Source organism: Phragmites australis, chromosome 22 (genome assembly GCF_958298935.1).
Source record: "Phragmites australis chromosome 22, lpPhrAust1.1, whole genome shotgun sequence".
NCBI lineage: Eukaryota > Viridiplantae > Streptophyta > Magnoliopsida > Poales > Poaceae > Phragmites > Phragmites australis.
The window spans coordinates 1,256,398-1,272,887 of record NC_084942.1 but is presented as its reverse complement, the minus strand read 5'-3'; the positions used below and the strand labels follow the sequence as shown (position 1 = coordinate 1,272,887).

Below are 16,490 nucleotides of genomic sequence, written 5' to 3'. Positions count from 1 at the left end.
CTGTTTGGGTGAATCATGAATCTTTTGATGTTGCAGGTTAAAGTTTACTTTGATTCTAAAGGGTGTAATTCAGTCTAGCTATCCAATTATAGTCCATGCAAGCAGTACCAGTGGTTCTATCCTAGTACAACTTACCTGCCAGAGATTGAGAGTTTACCCGCTTGTTTACACTTTTCAGATTAGCAGAGTAATAGAGTGACATGAATCATTTATAACCAAAGTTAGACTATGGCGACAAAAGTTTGGATCTGACTAAAGCAGACTTCTCATGGAGAACATTATCTTTGTAAACCCTAAACTAAGGGTCAGCAGCAGATTGCATGCTATGAACTATGAAGCAATAAACAACAGTGAGATGAACTAAACACTTTATGCAAAATGAAATTTCACGAACTAACACTCATATATATATATAGAACTTCAATATAGTCAGACGTTAAACTCACCTGGCAATGTACAAGTATTTGAAACATTCTTGCCACATCAACAATTTCAGTAGCAGTTGTTGCAATTTTCACTATGTTTTTTAAGTACCAATGGCAGTTGTTTTTTTAAGAAAGCTTGTGCCCCTTTTGTTAAATTATTTGCAAATGTTGCTGCACAAATGATTGTAGTATTTAAAAGTGTAATGCATGAATCCAAATACAGAATAAGTATATGACACAATGATAATAAAAAAATATGCTCATAACTCAACTAAAAATATGCTCATAAATCATCTCAAAAAATATGCTCAAGCTGCATTGAACAACATCTCTTGGAACCATATTTCTCAATTTGCATGAAAGAAAATTAAATTATCCATTTTTTTTCAAATCATCTAATATGATGAGCCTGTATGAGCTTAGGACACAAGTGCAAAATAATCTAGTATCTCAAACCGAATCAACCAACTCTAATTTTAGTGGGGCTGCCCCGGTTTTCACCAGTCTAGAATGACCATCCAAGGACAAAGCTACAAAAATTAGAGCATGACTGAAAAGGCTCCAAAACAGAGTGAGGGTTCCAATATGATATCCACAGCAGCCCTGATTACTCAAAGGCGCTTGTTTATGATAAGGGGATGCAAATTAATCATGTTTGAAAATACAAAATAGTAATACATCCTGAAGAACACCAAAACAAATGGTGGATGTAGCCAAAACAATTGTGAAAATAAATGAAACAGAACACAAACACCTGAAATTGAAATTACCAGAGAATACTGGACAGTATAAAGGAAGTAGATAGTGTTCAAAAGAGAATCTCTAAGTATAAAAAAATCATGGAAAGAAAATAAGAGGATGTCGCTCAAATGGCTCACATTTACCCCAACATCAACACATTAAATGCAACTTAGTCTGCAGCTCTAAATGAACTTATATAGAATTGTTCATTCTAATATGTAACACCACCGCTACCCATCACCAACGCCACCAGCAGAAGTAGCAATAACAATCACTTGCAAAACTGGTTATTACTTGTTAAGTTGTTATGGTACAAACCATCCTAATAGAAGTAAATTGAACAAAATACCAAGGTGTTCAGATAAGAAAAGAACGGAAATGCACCAGGCCTCGCTACAGTACCCCATGGGATGGTACTGTAGCAGCACGGGTGCCTGGGTCGTACGCCGGTCGAAAGAACCGGTCGTACGTATGGCATCGCCCAAAAAAGAATGATCAACTGACAAAAGTCGCAAAAATAATATCTCAAAAACCAAATGAATGCATAGGAACTTGCAAAACATATCAGTGCTGCACGAGTATAATAGTTGTGATGGTCTGAGGGCCTCCAAATGTACCCAGCTCCAACAGGAGTACACGGCCTAACATACCCATTAAAGAAATTATTGCAAGAAGTTTTGAAATGAACAAAGTTAACTTAGGTATCTTTCTTAAAGCAGATTAAACATTATTATTGCAAGAAGCCATTGCATATAGGGTCTGTTTGGCAGAGCTTCCAGAGTAGCTTTTCGGCTGGAAAAAGAGAGCTCTGCCAAACAGCAGCTTTCAGCTTTTACCTCCCTGAGTGAAATCCGTGAGAGTGATTCTCTGAAATAAACTAGAAGCTAGGGAGCTGAAAAAAGCAGCTTCACCTGATTCACTTCCCGCACAGAATCACTTCCTCCATATAGTTTATTCTAGAGAATCACTTTCAGCCACAGAATCACTTCCCCCAGAGAATCACTCTCCGCAGAGAATTTGAATCAGGGAGAGCTCTACCAAACAGACCTATAATTATAGCGGAATTGATGTTAGATCCTATTTAAATTTGCATGAAAGATAATCACATTCAAAATAGTTGACAGTAAGCACTATAGAATATAAACAAATCTTAGCTATGCTGCAAATTACACTAACATATCCTAGCTGCAAATTATACTTAGATCTCAACAGTAACAACAACAGTGGACTTACCAGACAAACACCCGTCCCTCTTCCTCCTCCTCAGTGAAGTGCCCTCCTCGGCGTCCTCTTCCATCCTCCTAGTTAAGGCACATTCCCGCTCGGCATCCCTCCTCCATCCTCCTCGAATCCGAAAACAAACAAAGAAACACCAAAAGGAAAGCTTTATACTGTCATCGGCGGGCAAAATAGCAAAAAAGGATATGTGAAATATGGAATCACCTCGGTTGGCATCGGCGGCCATGTCCACAAAAAAGGAAGTGCACCATATGGAACCACCTCGGTTGGAAGGCGGCGACAAATTCCATGCAGATCGCACCACACCGGATGTGTTGCCCTACATAGTCACCTGCGTGGGCCTGGATCCCGCAGGAATGGCGGGAGGAGGAGCACGGGGAGGAGAACCGGGGGGAAGGAACCCTCGCCGGTGGTGGATGAAAAAGGGAAAGCAAATCTGAGGAGCCCTTGCCGAACTCTCATATGGGAAAGCAAATCTCCATTGCCCTGGATGTTCACATGCGCCGCCGACAAGGGAATTGGTGTGAGCGGCGCAGGGGGGAAGGGGGCGGTCTGATCTCCGCGCGGGGGGAGGGGTCGGGGAGGAGGGGTGGGTTGGGCCGTCGAAGAAGGGACGCCGAGGCAGACGGAGGAGCCCCGCGGGTGCAACGAATGTGTGCACCACGAACGAGGGGGGTCAAGGAGGAGGGAATCGCGGTGCCGTTGGGGAGGAGGGAACCACAGTGCCATCGGGGAGGAGGAAGTGGAGACACCATCGGGGAGGAGGAAGGAGGGGGCGGAGACACCGTCGGGGAGGAGGGAGCAGTGCGGGGGGCGGCATGTGCACGTTCGACAGAGGCCGGGTGGGGCGTTTGTAGCATCTAGGCCCCTAGGTAAGTGGTAAGTGTTTCGGTGATTAATGACAACCATATTACTGTGACTAACATTTTGTTTTGAAGGGAATCAAAAATTCAGTATACAATGACATTTGGTTAATCTTGGTCCCTAAAGTGCTTATATGGACAATCAAAGGACATATGCTTTAAGACTAAGGATCTTCTAGTTCTAAGTGTCACAAAGGAGATGGAGGATACTTAGAGTAGTATAGGTCTCCTTTTCTTTTTGTCTTTTGACCGTACTATAAAGGGGGGCTAAAAGTAGTAGCTTGACTTAGTGAATCTAGACGTAGATGATGCACACTTGTTAAATTCTAGCACTAGGTAGAGCATACAAGTCCATGGTGAAGCTGTCAAGGAATTAGAGCTCAAAGAGAGTTGAATTGGACAAGCTCACAAAACATTTATTCACCGGATTATCCTCTGATGGATGTCTAATACTCACCGGATAAACACTAATTGAGGCATCCAAATTATATGAAAAATTTCAGAAGTGTTACACCGGAATATCCGGTGATGAAAGTCCGGTGACCACCGGAGCTTTTCCAGCAGAGAAAATTTTCGGAGAAAAACAATTTTGTACCCACCGGATTATCCGGTGAATGCATAATATGAACACCGGACTATTTCTTGCAGAGAGCATTGCTTCGGGCCACAGTGGAAAATTACGTTCACAGGATTATCCGGTGACTTAGCTGGCAGACCACCGGAGAAATGTTGTGAAGAAACTCAGACAAATTGAACTCACCGGATTATCCGGTGCTAGCAAAAATATCACCGGAGTATTTCTTGCAGAAGGTTCTGAAATTCGAAGGGTCGGGTGAGTTGTACTCACCGGATTATCCGGTGTTGACTGTTGTTCACCGGAGTTTATCACCGGACAAATGTTGCCGTGCAACGGCTAGTGACAGCTGGCTCTGGGTTCGAACCCACCGGACTATCCGGTGATCTTAAGGATATAGCCAGCGGATTATCCGGTGATTACAGTAAAATGAGAGTGGTTAGCCAACGGCTAATTTTTGATCTCTAGGCTATAAATACCCACTCAGTTGGTTTCAACAGTCGCTCTTGCGACCCTGTAGCAGCTCATACACTTGGTGTGTCATTTAGAGGCAAGAGAGGGAGCACTTGTGTCCATTTTAAGTTCTTAGTTGAGGATTAAGGACTTCTTTGAGTGCTTGGAGAGTAACAAGTGTGCATCTAGCTGTTGTCTAGGCTTGGTCTTTGTCAAGTGAAGCTTGAGGCTTGTTACTCTTGGTGGTTGGCAACACCTAGACGGTCTTGGTGATCGGAGGATTTCTCGGTGAGCTCTTGGAGCAATTGTGGGAGCCCCGGAAAAAGAGGATGTACTTGGTTTGATACCCGCCAATCCGGAGATGGAGAAGGGGTAATCAAGAGGGAGCACTTGAGCCTTGGTGACTCAAGGGGGAGCGATATCCTTGGTGGATGCTCCAACGAGGACTAGGGGGAAGTGCCAACTTCTCGAAACCTCGGGAAAAAAATCGGTGTTGTCTTCTCCAACTCTTTACTTTCTTGCATCTTATTTTGAGCTTTGTTATTATTGCAAGTTCTTCTTAGGAATTGTCTTTCTTAGTTAATTCTTGCGTGGTTAGCTATCTTGTGCTAGTTAAAATTCCTTACTTGCGTTTCTTATAAGTTTTATTTGGTCAAGCAGTAGTTAATTAAAAAAAATTAATATCCCAATTCACCCCCCCCCTCTTGGGCTATTCGATCCTTTCAGCGTTGATCTCATTGTGGGGGTGGTTGATTTTTTCGGTTGGGTGGGGGGTGGGGGCGGCGTCTGGGGGAAAGGCAGGAAGATTGAAAAAAATGACGCATTGCGGTGGGGAGAGCGGGGGCCGTTGGATTCGATCTGAAGAGGTTGGATGTAGTGCTTGACATTAAACGCATTCACGCATTTATAGTTTAGATAGATGACAATATAAACAATACACAAGAAGGAATGAGCATATGGGTTTTATTCCTCTTTTCCCGGCTCATTCCCCTTTCCTCTTCTCTTCTTCATGGCCCAGGCCGAGCCGACCCATGCGGCCTCCTCTCCTCTTCTCCTCTCCATGGCTCAAGTGGGCCGGCCCATCTCCATTGTCCCTCCTTTCTCTTCCTCCCTCACCCGAGCCAGCCCAACGCTGCCTTCTCCTTCCTCTATCGAATTGGCTTGGTGCCGATCTCCCTCATCCCCACCTTTGTATGAGTCCATCTCTAAGCTGCCGCCTCTCTCGCGTCTCTCTCTGCCCTGTGGACCGAAAGCTGACGCCGCCTTTGCTCCCCTCCATCTGGAAAAAATTCAGAACATAACACCCAATTTGCGTGCCTCTTCGGCTATCCTAATGACATGTGGGGCCACTCTGAGTCACTGCATGTGGGTCATGATGTCAAACCCTGAAAGGCACGCGAATTGGGGTGTTATGTTCTGAAATCTCCCATGGGCAAATCGCCAACCCCCCACCATCTTATCATTTTCTGTCTGCCTGTGGTCCTTCGACTTCTTCAATTCAATCAAGGGTGTGATCTACCCTTTTTCCATTTCCATAGACCATCGTGCAGGCAGCCGGTTCATTCTTTTCCCTGAGTCTGTGCGAAACCAGGTGTTACATTGCTTTGTCAATCGATTGGTAGGCCTCAGGTGCTTCTTTCATAATACACTGAATAGTGTAATTATGTTCGAATCATAACAAAAAAGAGAAAGTGTGTGAGGGTTGGGGGATCAGTCGAATTTTGTAAGTGTGATTGGCTTGAAGATTCGTGCTCCAACTTCTCCGGTGAGGTTAGGGTTTTAGTGAGGAGCTCCCGAGGTTAGAGGGAAGCTGGTTGGCCCAGTGGTCATGGCGGGTGGCGGCCAAGACAGCAAGGCGGCAGGGGCGTCACCCACCGTGGTGGCGGGGGGCCACAAATGGATGGGGTTTGCTGCTAGGTGATGTCCCATTGGAGGGGTTATTGAGGAAGTGGGCGGCAGGGAGCCACCAGAGACGAAGGAGAAGAAGAAGGTGGTGGTGGTGGTGCCGGAGGCGTTGCATCTGGGTGAGTGAGGTAGGGCCGACGACGACGGGGGAGTGCAGTAGGGCCAGCGTGCAGGGGCAGATCCAGGATTGGACGATAGGTGGGGCCGAGGAGAGATAAATTTAAATCAGTTTTATAAGAACAAAATATAGGTGTTGAGATGAATCCATTTTCCATGATCAGCTTAAAATATCTTTATTTTTGTTCATATATAAATTCATCCACAATAGTAAATGTATGATCTTTCATATAATGGATGATGATATCTATCAATTTAATATCATGATATTGTATTTGCTAGTTTGATATGGGTCTACCATAAAAGTTGCAAAACAAATCTCTATAGCTGAAAATAACTAGAGTTCAGATCAAGAAAGAGTAGAGTAATGAATCATGACCATTAAGGACAAATGTTTTAAACTTAGTAAAGTTTGGTAAGAAAAAAAAACACTTCATTATATACATTCACAATGACCGTGGGTAGTAAATTTGTGTTAAAAAAGACATATAATATTTGAACATATATAATAGATGAAATGAGTTTATAGTGAGTTTTTAAGTTCTTTAGCAATATGTTGCTCGGCTAGAAAATATGAGGTTTATGTTGGTTCTTCCAAGGTTAATAGCAAGTCTGATTCCGCGATTAAAGAGTTGTTACCAAGAAAGAGTATAATGGCGTGAATTAGAAATCTAGCGCATAGGCCAACTAGCAGACAACCAAAGTTTATATGCATATATATATATAGCAAAACAACATCAGTCCGCTGATTGGTTCTAGGTGTTAGATTATTAATTTATTTTTTTGAGGAAAACAAATACAATTTTTACATTGCTACAATATATGCATAATGGGGGGCTAATACATGCATATGGGGGGCTGTCCCTGGGCGCCCCCCCTTGTCTCCGCCCCTGCCAGCGTGCTTCACCAAGAGGGGTGTGCGGGGAGGGGTGGCAGCGGCATCTAGGTAGGTCGGGCAGGGGCGAAGCTAAGAAGACCTTTTCCACCAGGTGCTAAGCTAGTTTAAATTAGGCCAAATTCTAGTATTTAGACCTAAGCATTACGTGGATTTACCTGAGATAAACTAGGCCGGACCCGTGCTACAACACCCCTAGTACAAGCCCTGGCTCCACCCTTGAGGTCGGGGTCGGAGCTGAGGAGTGCGTTAGGTGTAGCGAAAATGGCCCTATTAGGCCATAATTGTGATTTTGATGATTAATGACAACATAGTTATTGGGACTAACATGTTTATTAAGAATATATATTAGTAGGTCTTATGAATGCAATACATCAAGAAGTCACCATAGCCGGGACAAAGTTTGGTTAACTTGGACAAGTCCTAGGAAAAATGTACTCACTGGATGGTCCGGTGGTGGAAGAATTGTACGCACCGAAGCTTTGTGTCCAGAGGCAGCTTTACCTCACCGGATGGTCCGGTATCAAATGGGCAGAAGCAGTAGAGTATTGTTGACAAAGGGGAGAATGCAGATGGCTTCACCGGATGGTCTGATGATCACCGGAGGATCACATCGGACTAATTTTTGCAGAGAAGAGTCCAAGCACAGAAGAACAAAGTTCAACTCACCAGAAGGTCCGGTGTCTTTATTGTACACACTGGATGCTTCACACCGGAGCAATTCTTGCAGAGAGGGTTGCAAGTGTTGAAGATCGGAGAACAATGGACCGGAAGGTCCGGTGATGAGAAGTGAGTGCACCGGAGGCTTCATTGGAGAATTTCTTGCAGAGGCGATTCCAAGTGTCGAAGAACGAAGATTAACTGATCGGATTGTCCAGTGTCAAGAGGAAGTGCACCAGAGGCTTACACCGGAATGTTTTGCATAGAGAAGAAGTGACGCGGTCTGGCTCAGGATAACTCACCGGATAGTCCGGTGATGGAGATGAAGTATACACTGGAGTATCCGGTGTTCATAGAGATTTTGAGTGGAAGTCCAACGGCTAGTTTCTGAAGATGTACTCACCGGATGATCCGGTGTTAGTACTACTGTTCTCACCAGATCATCCGGTGTTAAAAACTTTTCTGAGCCGTTGGGTTAACAGCTAGTGCACGAGTTTGAGGCTATAAATACCCCTCCACTCAGTCATTTGAAGGTGTGGCTGGAGTCCAGAGAAGTCCTTATACACTTGAGAAGACATTCAAGCCATCAAAGTGCTAAACGTGATCATCCAAGGCAATTATCACACCATTAGAGAGTGATTAGTGCTATTAGGCCTAGAGAGAAGTGTTGCTAGGTGCTGCAACCTAGAGAGTGGATCAAGGAGAGATCCAACCGTGCACCGAGAGGTACACTGACATCTTGGAGTCTTTGTGACTCGTCGATAACTTGTTGACCCTCTGACTTGGTGTGGAGCGACGGCAAAAAGATTGTGCGGGGACGCGGAGGCCCTTGTCTTTGTGACTAAAGCTCTGAAGTGAAGGCGGCGTACAAGTGACTGGAAAAGATGTTAGTGGTGAGACCTCGCTTTAGTGGCTTGGTGGCTCATCGTGCTTGAGGCCTTGTCTTAGTGACTTGGTAGCTCAAGAGTCGTGACCGGAAAAGACTTAGCGACCGGGAGCATATCCTTTGTGGAACTCTAACATGGACTAGAGGTGACTTGTGTACCACCGATACCACGGGATAAAAATTTCTTGTGCCAAGTTCGTCCCTACAAAGCTTTTATCCGAAGAAAATGTCACAGAAAAGACAATACAACTAATTTTTGTAAAGTAAAAACAATGCAATGATTAATTTCAGGACATAATCATTTGCAAGTTCTTTTGTATCATAACTGAAACGTCTCTTCAATGGTTCCTATTAACCCATATAAATAAGCAATCCTAGTTAGCTTGTGAAAGAAATAATAATCCAGCAAGAGGAATCTTTGGGAAGTGGTGGATCCCGGCATCTGCTCATGGTTCCTAGTACTTGGTTGCACTCAAACAAATTTCCAAAAATAATCCAGTAAGTCAACTGTTACAGACCCTGTATCTACAATCTATGGAGTCGTTGTTAAAAGGAGAATCGCACGAATCATGTCTATTTTGAATTTGTAGTGTAACTTACCTTTCTTAACACTCATTAAGATCATCCATCGTCTCCTTTGTCATTAGCAAAATGCTCAGTCTATAATCAATATATTTTGGACGAAAAATGAATAATCAATATATTACACGGGCAAGGAATAAGGCAGATATTTTTCTAAGGCAAACTGGTTGTGCACGATGAATTTGGTGCTAAATTTCAAGTATCACCCACCAGGTTACATCTTAAGTTTTTACCCGACCAAAGCGGTGAAGAACACCCTAACTTGTGTGGGTTCATTTGGATATTATAATCAAGAGAATTAGCTCTAATTATCTAGAAAAAATCACAAAACATACATAACAACAACATGGGTATCTAAGGAGTAAATCAGGCCGTAGATAGGTCTACCTACCTAACTTATCAAAGAAACCGTATCCAAAGAGTTATGTTCATTTTACATACATTCGTTTGTGTTTGTCTTCCTGTTTCTTGCCCGGCCGTCATGAGTTTGTTTTCTATTTATCTCCTCACTACAAGCAAACTAACAAGCAAACTAACGTTCATATAAACTTTTATATGGATCAACTAATACAAGCTATACCGTGTCCAGGGGTGCTGGGGCTGCAACACCCCTTCGTGCTCAAGAAACGCCAAGTAACTCAAGTCGTTGGTCGCCATCTCGCCCTTGCCTGTGCCTCGCGCCCTCCCCTGTGTGGTTGTGCATCCTTCCATCGCAGGGCTGGCCGAGGTTACCTAGCATCCCTTTAATCCATTTATGGCTCTGACCGTGTCACAGCTTTCTTAGTTGTTGCTTTAGGCCATGCTACTACAAAACTAGACTTATATGCTGGTTCATCACCGTCGGTTCCTCATAGGCCGGTAGTGATGAGATATCACTGCTGGTTCATTTGCCGCGCGGGAAGAATCAACTATCATGACTTATGAACCGACAGTGATAAGGGTCATCACTGCCGGCTGATGGATTGAGCCGGCAGTGATGCATCCATTTTCATCACTACCGACTTAATCTACTAACCGACAGTGATATATGAGCCGGCAGTGATATCCTCCTCTTCCTCACCTTCTTCTAGCTCGAGCTAACAGAGCCATTTCAGAACTCTCTCATTCACAAATCTTCTATGGCAATAACCATTTCATCCCTTCTCCGTATTGATTTTCCCACCACTCAAGCTCAATTTTGGTCAAGAATGAGGCCTAGATGAGCTCCCTCTAGCTATCCAAACAAAATCCATTCTTTCCTCTCCATTTGCTTATTTGTCTTTTCTTCATTTTTTAGGCAAGTGAACTCTAGATTTTTCCCCAATAACAAGCAAGCTTCTAGCATGAGCCTCATGAGGTTAAGTAAGTTAAAATCCCAAGGTTAATCTATATTTAGTATTTTAACTCAAAATGTTACCTGAAAAACCAAAGTTGATCGTATCTCTATAGAGACTTAGGAAAATCTTCAAAGTTGATCCTAATGAACCATATGAATAAATTTAGAAGTCTACAATATAGAAACTTTAGGTATTAGCATATTTATTTTTGATTTTTAATGAATTAGAAAAATTAGCCATGATATTTAGTTATGTAGCAAGATTCAATTGTATTTTTATATTTTATTTAATTAGCAACCTTTAATATAGAAACTTTAGGTATGAGCGTATTTATTTTTTATTTTTCCTTAATGAGTCCTAGATAAGGGTTGAATAATAAAGAAAATTTCTAGGGATAGCACCAACAAATACTCATCAGAAGCGGACACGAAAGCATACAAAAGGCGAAACCTCCAACCCGGGCCAATTGCCAGAAGGAGATGGTGAGGTAATTTATTTGTTAGTGATCGCAAAATCTTCTAGATATTTTAAATTTTGATTTACAATAATGATATAATTGTAGATGAACAGAAGATGGATGTACGATACGAGCCCTGTGACAACAGAGTACAAGAACAACGTGGAGGGTTTCCTGGTAACAGCCACGACGCATAAGTCAAATACGCAGTCTCAATATATGTGATGTCCATGCGTCAATTGCGAGAGTAAGAAGCAGTTCTTCACCACCCAACAGATACATTCCCACTTGAATTGTATTAATTACTATGTATGAATTTGTTTTAGATGCAATTATAACTCACTTTTGTTATTATAACTCACTTTTATTATGAAAACTTCAATTTGTAGTGCGATGGTGGAAGATATATTTATTATTGAGCATATTAATTTTTGTTTTTTAATAATGATTTAGCAATTTTAAATAATTTAGAATATTTATCGATGAAATTAAGATATATAGGAAGCTTCAATTATATTTTTTAATTATACCTTACTTTTATTATGGAACCTTTAATTTCTCTGTGCGCGCACGTGAAACTAAAATAATTTTTTTGCACCCTGCGGCACCAACAGTGAAAGGGGTTTCACTGCTGGTAGACATATTGGCCAGCCGTGAAACTACTTTTATTACCGGTGGATTTATTGAGCCGACAATGAAATTAGTTTCACCGCCGGTCGTCTTTTTGAGCCGGTAGTGAAGGTACCCTTTCACTGTCGATGAGTATATTGAGCCAGCAGTGAAAGTGCTCCCCGGTAAAATGGCTAAACGCCCGCACCCTCTGATACTTAGAAAATTTTTTCCCTTCCCTTTTGTGCCCTCTGACTAAACGCCTCCCGGCGCTGAGGAGCCCACGCTGCAGGAGGACCACGATCCCGAGCCCGCTATCCCTGTCCTCCTCGATGTCGTCGTCCTCCTCCCCGGCACCATCGCCATCCTCCTCCTTGGTGTCATTCCCGCCCTCCTCGACGACGTTGTCCTCCTCCCCGGCCCGCGCTCCTCCCGACTCTGGCTGCCTCCTCCCCGGCCCGTTCTCCTCCCGACTCTGGCCGCCTCCTCCCCGGCCCGCGCTCCTCCACAACTTCGGTCGCCTCCTCCCCGACTCCGATCGCCTCCTCCCCGACTCTGGCCGCCTCCTCCCCGACGACAACCACCGAAGCCGTGGTGAGTAGCCATCCCCCTGCCGGTTGAGCCGTCATAGCCGGTGCTCCGGCCGAGCCGTGTGATGCCCCTCCCTTCTTCTTTGTGTGATGCCAGCCATCGTGCCACTGTGATGCTTGACCATCGTGCCGCTGTGATGTCCGGCCATCGTGCTGCTGTCATGTCGCATTGTGCAATAAGGTGCATTCATATATCACATTTGCTCATATTTTGTTTAAATTGATCGATATCTGTCACTTTATTCCTAGTGAGCTAGAAGGGCTTGATTATACAAACTTGAATAGAATGTAGACTAAACCAGCAAAACTAAATTATAGCCTTGCATAAAATTGACGGTCTTATGGGCTTACATTAGTTTCTTTTTTCTAGTAAGTTGTGGAGATACTTCTCTAATTTATTGCTTTGTATGTTTCATTTGTTTCAAAATGCAGTGAGAATGTCATGTAGATATAGAATTACTGACATGGAGTTGTGCTAGGCACAACTATTTGGATTACCAAGCTTGTCTTTATCCTGTTTGGATTTCTTTGATGGTGCTATGCAACGTAATTATTCCTTAGGAAAGATTTATTTGTTTTCTGCGTTTCAAGTAATTGGAGCTTGAATTTTTTAGTTAAGCTCAAATGTTATTTACAAGAGGTGTTAGTTTCTCTACATTGATATGATATGACAGTGGAGGACATTGGTGCAAATTATCGAAGTCCTAATAAAGCCATGTTCTCTACGGTTGATCAGGCGTGGCCGAGTCCTCCGCTCCACCACCATCGGTTCCCTGTGTCCCCGCACGTATACACGCCATCAGCCATCCGTGCGGAGACGCGGTCCTCATCATGGGAGAGGTAGAGGGGTACTGGACTGACTCAACTCGACTGATTTTTTGAGGGTGACTTGTGAGAACTATTATGTATATATATATATGACATGAATTATTATGTATTAATGAAGATGTCTTTATTATTGATTTATATTACATATGTTTCATTGTATGTATGTATTGATTGAGAAAGAGATAGAGAAATCAAGGAGAGAGGGGGAGGACATAGAGGATAGAGAGGAAGGATAGGGCCGGAGTAGAAGGTGGGGAGGCATAATACTGTCGGTAGAAACCACCAGTCGGCAGTGATACCTAGGGAATCACTGTCGGTCGAATCCTTTAGCCGGTAGTGATAACCCTTTTTATTATCGGTCTATGGAGCCGACAATGATAGTCTCCTACTGTCACTGCTCATTACCTACTGTCAACTCCAAAACCGACAGTGAAATAGGTTTTGGAACCAGAAGTGATATACTGTTCTGTAGTAGTGCCAACTCACTCTTTGTACTCCCCCGTTACTTGCCATTTGGTCGTTACATATTCATTATATGTTTGCGCCATTCTCAGATCTTCTTTGTCCTCAACTCTCATATGCTATGAATGGATCATTAGTAGACCAACGTTAATTCGAGAATATATAAATAAGAGGTCAACAAACCCTAAGGCTACTAAAGCATTAGCCTTGAAGTAAAATAGAAAACTAGAAAAAATGTATTTATTTTAAAATCCACATGATATTTAATTGATGTTATATTAAAAGGATTCGTCTAACTCTGAGTTAAATTAGGCTTTCCAAAATCTTAGACTACTTTTCTTAGCCATTAGATACATATCTAATAATTCAATATTTATCTTCTTGCTCGAACTGTTTTCTAGGTGCGTTACCCCCAACCTTCTCCTCTTCTTCTTCTTGTTCCAACTACACCACCTTGCTCCTCGCCTCTGGCGCATCATGCCACCAGACCAGGCACCTCTTAATATCCATTGTCCTCGTAGCGCTCACTACTGCTATCTCCCCGCCATCTTCCTTATCATACCGTCACCCAACACTATCTTCATCGCCGTGCTGCCACCCATCTTGTCTACTCACCCGGCGCCTTCCCGAGATCGGACTTAGAGAAGGTAAGATCGGAACGAGTGGAGCCGCGGCCATATCGTGCTTCCTCCATCACGGCAACCTTCTAAGCTTTGGCTTTGATGAATAAAGAACTTAAAGTGGACTTGGCTCTAATGGCCAAATTATTCAACGAATCACCAGTGAACAAAACGACTAAAGGATCGGAAAAAACAGGCGGCCCATGAATAGCAAATCTGATACTTTTAACAAATAGAGTTAGGTAATTAAAAGACTAATTACCATTAAAGTGAAATGACAGCACTTTTTAAGAGCCCCACCCCTGTCCTCCGCATTTCCCTTTCTCTACCAATAGACACATTCTCTCACTCACTCTCCTCACAACTCATCCCTCACAACCAGGCCCGGCTGCCCCTCAACGGTTGATGCGTTGCTGGTGCTCCTGCTTTGCCTGCCTGCCAAGTTGCCTTGTTCCGCGCACACACGCGCATCCCACAGGAAGGAAGCATACGGCTTTGCTCCCCTCACTAAAGAGGAAACGCACACAGCTCTCGCCGTCGTCTATCTCGGAGAAAGAGGCGGATGGCATGAAGCAATCTGCCAACAATGAGAGGTTGGGCTACCCCTGGTACAAGTAGAACAACCCTACCCACCGCACCGCAAGGAGGAGGAAGACGAGGAGTGGGAGATGGGCAACTGCGGGACGCGAGAGGAGAATGCTGTCGTCGCTGCGCACGCGCAAGGTAGTAATTCCTTCCTTCTTGCTTTGCCTATTGTTGCCTTCGCTGCCTGGGATTTCTTGGGACTCTAGGGGTCGGTGGTTGTTGGGATCTTCGTTGGGCGCTTCTAATTGCATCAAAATTTAATCTTGGTGGGTTATTTCTCGGTTCCTGGGATCTCTTGGTTGGTGCGTTCGGTGTGGAATTGCCAAAAATACCATCTTTGCTTCTATTGTGATGTGTCTGCCTTGAAGGTTTATTCAGATTGGTGGTTTTTGTTGCAGAATATGATTTTCGCTGGGATCCTGTTCGAAAGCGGCATTATAAAAGATGGTTTGGATTAAAATCTCATGCCAAATTTGTTCCCGGAATGTCTGATTTTTTACTTCAGCAGGGAGTTTTGATTCGTTGTTTTATAATCTGCAGTTGTTGAAGTTTCATCTTTTCTTTTGTGGCAGTATCATTTGATTTTTCTTCAGCAAGGGATTTTGAAGTTGTATTTTTATTTGAATATGCAAATGTACAACACTGATAATTAATAATTGTTGCTTGTGCATTTATCAGGATAATTCAAATCCATATGCTGTTCCAATGGCTATGGGCATTTACCATAGGCTGGAGAGCCCTTTGGATATCACTACAAGTACTATTATCAGGAGGATAGTTGCTAACCATGAAGCCTACCAGGTAACTAACATGATGCTATATTAGAAGGCCATGGGTATTCTTTATGCAGTATTTAGCATGTAGTACAGTTCATATTTTCAGTTACATACATGTGATTCTTTCGTCCTCTACACATCAATGATGTGCATACTGGGGCCACTGTTTACTGATGTTCTGATGATGCATTAGTGTTTGAGTAAATCCCCTTCCACATGTACATTAAATATTGACCTTTTTCTGGGACCAATCTCCCCCGGAAAAACAATGCTCAGCGACATGTTCTGCGATGTGGGGTTGGTGTGTTTTTCATTTATTCTGGTCCATTGATCTGGTGTGGTTTGTATTCATTTTTGTTGTGTCCTTTCGCTTTGTGCAGAAGCGGAATGAGAAGAAGGAAGCTAGTGAGAAGAAGTACTATGAGAGTAAAAGCTTTGTCAATGGAGAGTAACTTATGAGCAGACCTTGCATTAAGATTGTTGCCTGGATCTTTTGAGATTCCATTTCTCCTTTGCAAAGGCAACCGTTGGGTGATCCGCCGTTTTACCTTTTTCTCAGCATCTTTGATGTGTTGCTTATATAGCTTAGGAAGCGTCAGATATGGCCTTGATGACTGATGAGTGAGTAACAGAGGTGACTTGGGCGAGGTTAGAGTCATTTCCATAATTGGCTCAGTCTCACCAGCTTATTTTGCACTGTATATGAGTTTTTCCGGTTGTCGATACCGGCTGAGTTCCATTTGAGATCCATAGGTTTTTTCAGATTTGTGGTACAGTATGAAACTTTGAATGTTAGCCTGATTAGCTATTTGCTGCTGCTGTATGTTCCCATCCTGAGTTCCCATCTCCACTCTATGCGGCCCTTTTCTCAAAAATTTGGTTGAGTTGTGTTGTTGAACTAAACACG

General features: G+C 43.2%; 1 protein-coding gene across 1 annotated transcript in view; it reads left to right on the top strand.

The window, feature by feature from the left end:
• Positions 1–16,304, top strand: part of LOC133905002 (ethanolamine-phosphate cytidylyltransferase-like) — a 52,075-nt gene extending 35,771 nt beyond the window's left edge. The window contains exons 8-9 of the mRNA XM_062346686.1: positions 15,486–15,608; positions 15,964–16,304. Of these exons, the coding sequence (XP_062202670.1) occupies positions 15,486–15,608; positions 15,964–16,035 (195 nt within the window). The 3' untranslated portion in view covers positions 16,036–16,304. The remainder of the gene's footprint in view (positions 1–15,485; positions 15,609–15,963) is intronic.
• The last annotated feature ends 186 nt before the right edge of the window (positions 16,305–16,490 follow it).